Source organism: Coregonus clupeaformis, chromosome 27 (assembly GCF_020615455.1).
Source record: "Coregonus clupeaformis isolate EN_2021a chromosome 27, ASM2061545v1, whole genome shotgun sequence".
NCBI lineage: Eukaryota > Metazoa > Chordata > Actinopteri > Salmoniformes > Salmonidae > Coregonus > Coregonus clupeaformis.
The window spans coordinates 6,471,570-6,480,224 of NC_059218.1; the positions used below are offsets into that span (position 1 = coordinate 6,471,570).

The following is an 8,655-nucleotide window of genomic DNA, read 5'->3' on the forward strand; positions in this document are numbered from 1 at the left end:
TAGTCGCTAAAATATAAATAACACTGGCAAATGCTTACAACACCACCCTGTGGCTGCAACCCAATGTTTTTATGTAGGTCGCTTTAGGAACCACAGGGTAAAACAATGCTAACGATGTTTTTATTTTGTCCTATTATTTTAAATATTTTTTGTTACCCTTCCTCACTTGTCAGCATCTATGTTAAAGGTCCCTAAAGGCAGCCCAAAAATTAAGCACTTCCATTTGTTTTCAAGTATTGAGTTATCAAAATGGTAAAGACAGCCCCTCAGGAGCAGACTGAAGCGGTTTCTCTCGCAACACCCAGTGGTCACTGTCTAAAGAGGGGAAGTGCCTTGCCTTTACCTCAGTCTATCAGAACAGGACAAACCGAACAACATTCTAGAACTTTCACATGTAATCTTCATTTGACGAAGGAATAGAGATATAGAAAGTACATCCCAACAGAACCAGAGGTCATTAGCAGCTTCTGACTTCTCTGTAACACATCAGAAAACATGGTCTGAAGGGATGACTGTTCCAAACAAGGTACTATAGTTTAAGAACTCAAGTTCTGCAGTTCCACTTTACCAAATGGCTTTTTGGTTACGTCTGACAAATGGCAAACATTTCAAAAATAGTTAAGGGGACAAGATTTACATCCTAATTACCAATTGCAACTCCTAGCACTCTTCAGCCCTAAAATGTGCCATCACTTATTTCTCCAACCAGAGAAACATTGGGTGGGGGTTAGGTAGAGAAACAGGGGGGAGAAGAGAGAAAATAGATTTATGTGAAGACAAAACACAACTACAGAACTGTCAGAGGGAAAGACAGGAAATGGACTTCAGGGAGTGCGCAAACAATTGCAGATGGGTAGAGGGGACAGGAGTGTAAAATGTTTCCTTTAGGGATGAGAGTTTGGGGGGATTATGGACATTCTTCCCTCCCAGAGCTTGTAGGTTTTTCTGTAGTACACCCATAGCTCAGGGTGAGGGGTTCAGTATTTGAGCTTTTTGGGGACCTCCCAGGGGAAGGCCTCCCGCCCAAAGTGGCCATAGGCAGCGGTCCGCTGGTAGATAGGCTTTTTCAAGTCGAGCTCCCTGGAACACAGAAAACACAATAGTGCTGAACTGGGTAAATAAATGCACAGATTACCAGAGGGCAAACCAAGCAATCACCATTCAAATGTAGAACCCCTAGACCAATGAGGACCAGCTCCGACCCTATGGGACCCCTGATGACAAAATAGGTTACCGGCAGCCACCATTGTTCCACACTACCTGACAATGACACCAGGGCGGAGGTCAAAGTTCCTCTTGACAATGTCCAGCAGCTCCCTCTCGCTCTTCTGAGAAGTCCCATAGTGGAAGATGGAGATTGATAGGGGATGGGCCACTCCAATGGCATAGGCTACCTGACAACACAGCGACTTCTTTTTAACAAACATGATCAAGATTCACGTGACAGGTTATTGTAAAATATGCTATCTTTACTTTTCATCTCATGGTGATGCAAAACAGTTCTATGTGAATGACTCTTACAGCAAATCAAAACCTGAATACACAAGCTGAAAATGACCACAAAACAAGACATACATAAAATTGTTAGGTTGCAGCCATTAGCTCATTCCTCACCTGGACCAGTACACGCTTGCAGAGCTCAGCCTTCACCAGGGACTTGGCCACCCAGCGGGCAGCGTAGGCAGCAGAGCGGTCCACCTTAGTGTAGTCTTTCCCTGAGAAGGCCCCTCCACCGTGGGCCCCCCAGCCTCCGTAGGTGTCCACAATGATCTTACGCCCTGTCAGGCCAGCATCACCCTGTGAAGGGGAGAGGAAGAGTCAGCCAAGGAGCCCAGGACAGCCTTGGAAATGTGTCTCTCGTGTTGACAAGAGCCTGCTTTCTAAATATCTGACGGACTATGTAGCTACTTAAATCACATCTCTCTGGATGATTGTTTTCTACGGTTTATAGAGTCTATTCAGGACAGTGGTGTACAATACATCTGTCTCACCTGAGGACCTCCGATGACGAAGCGGCCGCTAGGCTGCAGGTGGTAGATGGTGTCATCGTCCAGGTACACAGTGGGCACCACAGCCTTCACAACCTGCTCCTTCAGCGCATCACGCATCTCATCCAGGCAAATGACTTCATCATGCTGCACAGACACCACGACAGTGTGCACACGCACTGGGAGCATGGCCCCACGGTCCTGCCTGTACTGAACAGTCACCTAGAGAGGGAGACGAGGTATGAAATGTCATTCAAAGAGTACACACGTCTGACAAGGCAAGGTACTAGGATACCTGCACGTGATTGGAGATCGCTGTGCGAGTGTGTCTGAAAAGCCAGCTTCATTACAAAGATCTGAACAAGGGATTTACATGACTCGATAGCCATATTTGGAGCATGGGTGATCATAGGCTGCAGTGCTGAATCTAACCTGAGTTTTGGAGTCTGGCCTCAGCCAGGGCAGGGTTCCGTTGCGGCGCAGTTCAGCCATCTTGGCATTGAGCTTGTGGGCGAGGACGATGGTGAGGGGCATACACTCCTCAGTCTCATCGGTGGCATAACCAAACATCAGACCCTGTAACACAAAACACAGTCAAACACTTTGAGCGGGGACAAAAACAAACACTATAATACGGTCAAGGCCCAGTCACTTACTCACACACAAACACTCAAAAGACAGGAGCCTTCTAACCTGGTCTCCAGCCCCCACATCCTCCTCTTTGCGGTCCAGGTGAACACCCTGAGCGATGTCAGGGGACTGCTGCTCTAGAGCCACCAGGACGTTGCAGGTCTTATAGTCAAAGCCTGTGGGAAGGGAATAGTCAAACCTTGGTGTTACTTTCTGTACCTACTAAAGCTAACCCTCTGATCTCTTAAAACCATGTTTTCAATGGAAGTGAGCAATTGAATTTAATCAGAGCAAATACGCCATTATACCCTTGGAGGAGTCGTCATAGCCAATGTACTTGATGGTGTCCCTGACGACCTTCTGGTAATCGACGTTGGCCCTGGAGGTGACCTCCCCTGCCAGCAGGATCATCCCAGTCTTAGCTACAGTCTCTGAAGAGACACAGACAGAAAGAGAAAGCACGTGAGGGAAAGAACAGGACAAATGGAAGAAAATCAAGTGAAGGAAAGTGAGTGGGAGTGAGGTAAACATGAGCATTAGCTATTCAGGATGACGAAGGCAGGACAGAAGCAAGGGCATGTTACAGTATCAGACAGTGCAACATGGGCAAATCTATAGAAACGTAATAGGTGATTGATCATTACCACATGCCACTTTGGCGTCAGGGTCCTGCTTGAGATGGGCATCGAGCACAGCATCGCTGATCTGGTCACAAATCTTATCTGTCAAACAAGAAATGGGGGTTTTGGGGGTGTATCCTGCTACAAAAAAAGACCCCGCTGAACACTTCCCCCAGGCAGGTTATCCCTGCAAATGCAAAACCAATAACCTTTAAATGGACCAAACTTGCAACAAACCACTCAGCAGCCATTGCCATGTACATCAGGGCGGCAGGTAGCTTAGTGGTTAAGAGCGTTGTGCCAGTAACCGAAAGGTCGCTGGTTCTAATCCCCGAGCCGACTAGGTGAAAAATCTGTCGATGTGCCCTTGAGCAAGGCACTTAACCCTAATTGCTCCTGTAAGTCGCTCTGGATAAGAGCGTCTGCTAAATGACTAATTATAATTATTATAAAAGCTGCAAAGCACTACAGTTACTGTAGTGCTTTGCAGCTTTTATAATAATTATAATTAGTCATTTAGCAGACGCTCTTATCCAGAGCGACTGTAGTACAGTAGCCACATTCCTAACAGCAATCCATTCACACCCTGGCTTGCACCCATCAGCCCTGCAAGGAGAGGTGGGCGGTCTTAGGAACCAGCCTTTACAAGACTGTCTCACCACTAGCACCATGTTGGCTTTTAATTCAATGGATTATCATATGCACTGAATTGTTACAACAGTGACTGCTTGCTCAAAGCAGTTTCTTGTGCCAAAAGGTACATCATGCGAAAGGCTGCCCACAGTTGCACTGCAGTCCCTGGTGAAGAGGCCTAGGCCTATATTTAGGATGAGGTAAGCCTAGATAATCAGCTGCAATGGAGCTGTCTCCCTCACCCATATGTCGAGTGAGCATTGCACTTAAACCTGTACTTGAGGGTTGTAGCCAGAAAACCTGGCTAGCTACTGTAATGCAAACAAATATAAAAACACAAACTATTTCAAAGATTTTATTTCATAAGGAAATTAATTAATTAGGCCCTAATCTATGGTTCACATGACTGGGAATACAGACATGCATCTGTTGGTCACAGATACCTTTTTAAAAAGGTAGGGGCGTGGATCAGAAAACCAGTCAGTATCTGGTGTGACCACCATCTGCCTCATGCAGTGCTGTTGATCGTGACCTGTGGAATGTTGTCCCACTCCTCTTCAATGGCTGTGCGAAGAAGCTGCATATTGGCGGGAACTAGAACACACGTTGATCCAGAGCATCCCAAACATGCTCAATGCGTGACATGTCTGGGGAGTATGCGGGCCATTTTCAGCTTCCAGGAATCGTGTACACATCCTTGCGACATTGGGCTGTGCATTATCATGCTGAAACATGAGGTGATGGCGGTGGATGAATGGCACGACAATGGGCCTCAGGATCTCGTCACGTTATCTCTGTGCATTCAAATTGCCATTGCTAAAATGCAATTGTGTTTGTTGTCCGTAGCTTATGCCTGCCCATACCATAACCCCACCATGGGTCACCAACATTGACATCAGCAAACCACTCGCACACACAACGCCATACAAGTGGTCTGCGGTTGTGAGGCCGGTTGGACATACTGCCAAATTCTCTAAAAAGATGTTGGAGGTGGCATATGGTAGAGAAATGACCATTAAATTCTCTGGCAACAACTCTGGTAGATATTCATGCAGTCAGCATGCCAATTGCACGCTCCCTCAAAACTTGAGACATCTGTGGCATTGTGTTGAGTGACAAAACTGCACATTTTTGAGTGGCCTTTTATTGTCCCCTGTAATGATCATGCTGTTTAATCAGCGTCTTGATATGCCACACCTGTCAGTTGGATGGATTATCTTGGCAAAGGATAAATGCTCACTAACTGTGTTGTAAACAAATGTGTGCACATTTAAGATAAGCTTTTCGTGCATATGGACAATTTCTGGGATATTTTATTTCAGCTCATGAAACCAACACTTTAGATGTTGCATTTATATTTTCGTTCAGTGTAGTTAACATTAGCAAAGATAAACTGAGAATGTAGACACCGGAAGAGCAGAGCAGGGCAGTTTGTTTGAGAGTACTCGTGCATCTAACTAGAGTTAGCTAGCTATAGAGATATATATACATCCCACGTGATTTGAGGTGAAAGGAGTACACCGTGGCCCCATGCTTCCATCAATCAAAATAAATCACCTACACAATTGTAGCTATAAACGCATTGCAATTAACTAAAATACACCACGGCCGGAGAACGCCGCTAACCGAGTGTCCAGATAACAACAAAACCTACTTCGCCCGCGCTCGAAGTTGCACTATGTCTGGGGCGCATGTCACGTGCACGAGCTCAGTCTACTGATGTAACACCGTTGATCGACTCGCCTAAAATGTACAAATAAATTGACTTAACGAAAATGACGTAAAATAATATGTCATATGTTCAGTTTTTCAATAAACGTACCACAGGTATCGACTTGACCATCCAGACAAGTATTTTAGTGTCACACTTTTCTCGATTAGTATTAGCTTCTAGCTAGCTAGCACCCGATCCTATGGCGAAGACACCCCGCGTGGCCTGACTCTGGCTCGTGTTCCCCACCCCATTCATAATATCCGCCGGCTCAAAGATCAGCAAATGTGAAAAATAGACAAATAGCTAGCTGAGCCATACAAACAATATATTAGCTAACGTGTATGATTGTTCGTAAAAATGACTGGCAAGCATTTGGTAGCACTTTGCTGCTAGTTCGCTGAATCTAACGTTACCACATAACCTGTCCTTATGTTAGAAAATATAGAAACACAAAAATAATGGAACTAGCTAGCTAAAATAACACAGACGCAAACTCACCTGGGTGTCCTTCTCCAACAGATTCAGAGGTGAACAAAAAGCAGTCTTCATCAATGATTGAGTTATGGAAACCTTTCAATTGCCCGTTCATTTTAAAGGAATTGTTATTTGTAGAGTATATCTAGCTGGCTACCTAGCTAAACTCATTCAACTGTAGTTTACAAAATATGATGTATCTGACACTAACTCTATTGCCCAATTTGAAAATGAGATCCTCTGTAGACTTAGCTATTTCGCCGGTGTTCTTGAAACAATCTGGTGGCGTTGATATTTATCCTTCATTTGCGTCAGTGAGGCGCGCCCCCGTGTCCTGTCTGTTTAGCCAATTACCAGGTCTAGGAGGGGCCATTGACTAAGGACACGTTCCAGGTAGTCTTTTTTTGCTTTAGTGCAGCGTACATTGAGTTGATGTATTGTTGTAAGTACCGGTATGTGGAAGAGAGGGAAAGATTGATAGTTATTGAGGTTGGAAGGGAATGGGGGGGATTTAGGGGATGGGGGAGGGTTTGATAGAAGTTAGTATATCTCTTTTTTTAATTTTCTTAGTAGTACAGGATTAGAGAGGGTTAGTTTCTCTTCATGTTTTGTTCTAAATTCATTTAGTCTGTAAACTGTGATTGAATACACACTCCAGAACAGTAGGTGGCGTCGTGCACCTATAACTTTTGTTTTGCGGACCAACATTATATTATAGAAGAAGAAGAAGAGGAAGTAGTAGTAGTAGTAGTAGTAGTAGTAGTAGTAGTAGTAGTAGTAGTAGTAGTAGTAGTAGTAGTAGTAGTAGTAGTAGTAGTAGTAGTAGTAGTAGTAGTAGTAGTAGTAGTAGTAGTAGTAGTAGTAGTGAGTAGTAGTAGTAGTAGTAGTAGTAGTAGTAGTAGTAGTAGTAGTAGTAGTAGTAGTAGTGATGTAGCTCAGTTGGTAGAGCATGGTGTTTGCAACGCCAGGGTTGGGGGTTCGATTCCCACAGGGGGCCAGTATATATTTTAAAAAAATGTAGGCACTCAATAACTGTAAGTCGCTCTGGATAACAACGTCTGCTAAATGACGTAAATGTAGGAGTAGTAGTAGGGTTCATTATGATCTGGCTCTGGTCTGGCACAAGCAGATATGTAGTGTGTACTCGCTAGCTACTGTGTACTCGCTAGCTAGTGTGTACCATAAATATAGAGAGTTAGGCCAATGCGGTTGAACCAACAATTTTCATAAGTAACCCAAGATAGACCAGAGCCTGTCGTTTCCAATGGGAGAGGTGGGCAGAGCTAAGCACGAGCTAGTGAGATCCTATTGGTGTGTTCTAGCATTTATTTGCATATTTCCGTTAGGGAACGCCTACTCTGTGAAGTGCGCATGTGCAATAACTCAATTCGCCCTTGCACTCGCTCTAGCGACTCCTTGTGGTGGGCTGGGCGCCTGCAGGCTGACTTCGGTCGTCAGTTAAACAGTGTTTCGTCCGACACATTGGTGCAGCAGGCAGAAGTGCGATTTGGAGGGTCATGTTTCGGAGGACACATAATAAATAAATTGGTCATTTAGCAGACACTGTTATCCAGAGCGACTTACAGGAGCAATTAGGGTTAAGTGCCTTGCTCAAGGGCACATCGACAGATTTTTCACCTAGTCGGCTCAGGGATTAGAACCAGCGACCTTTCGGTTACTGGCACAACGCTCTTAACCACTAAGCTACCTGCCGCTACCTGCCGTCACATGACTTGATCTTCGCCTCTCCCGAGCCTGTTGGGGAGTTGCAGCGATGAGACAAGATCGAAATTGGGGAGAAAAAGGGGGTAGACTAAAAAAATATACAATAATGTTTCATCGATGAGAAAATTAGCAGAATCTCAACCAAAATGTGGTCCTCTGTAGCTCAGCTGGTAGAGCACGGCGCTTGTAACGCCAAGGTAGTGGGTTCGATCCCCGGGACCACCCATACACAAAAATGTATGCACGCATGACTGTAAGTCGCTTTGGATAAAAGCGTCTGCTAAATGGCATATTATTATTATTATTATTATTAAAATCCATCTTCTCCCACTTCTGGCCACTGGGCTTTCTCTCATCACCATATTTGGTGGTGAGTGAATAAGCCAAAAGGATGCTTCACATTTCTACATCCGGTGAAATATCTGGCTCGTCCTTCTATCTGTGGTTGAACGATCTTAGAGCGCCACTTTCTCCTCCATAGCCGTTGCTAAGTGATAATTAACAATTCCGCATTGTGCTGTTTGTTTCTGATAGTTTTCAAAACATATGAAGATGTCCAGCGAAAACAGATATGCAATTTGTTGACACTACAACACAGCAAAGACTTGAAAACCCATTATCTAGAATGCTAACCAAAAATAATGTCTGTTAAATTCATTGCTCGGATTTGCTCGTTTACAGCAGGTCATTTCATAGGGAACTGTCGGAGGCGCTCACGTATTTTTACATCACCAACATTTCAAGAATAAAGTTCTATGTGGGTGCCAACATGGCGGCCGTTCTAAAACCTGGTCTAACTCTCTATATATGTGGCTCTGGCGTGTACTAGCTAGCTAGTGTGTACTAGCTAACTAGTTAGTGTTGTAGCTAG

The 8,655-nt window shown here is 44.6% G+C and overlaps 1 protein-coding gene across 1 annotated transcript; it reads right to left on the reverse strand.

Annotated features, from left to right (window-relative positions):
- Positions 1–905: 905 nt before the first annotated feature.
- Positions 906–6,383, reverse strand: LOC121541770 (S-adenosylmethionine synthase). Its single transcript, XM_041851058.2, has 9 exons — positions 6,084–6,383; positions 3,263–3,340; positions 2,927–3,049; positions 2,682–2,794; positions 2,421–2,564; positions 1,992–2,210; positions 1,615–1,797; positions 1,261–1,394; positions 906–1,080 (listed from the first exon to the last, which is right to left on the reverse strand). The coding sequence occupies exons 1-9, from the start codon at positions 6,172–6,174 to the stop codon at positions 978–980; spliced, it is 1,188 nt and encodes a 395-aa protein (XP_041706992.1). The 5' UTR covers positions 6,175–6,383; the 3' UTR covers positions 906–977.
- Positions 6,384–8,655: the final 2,272 nt, after the last annotated feature.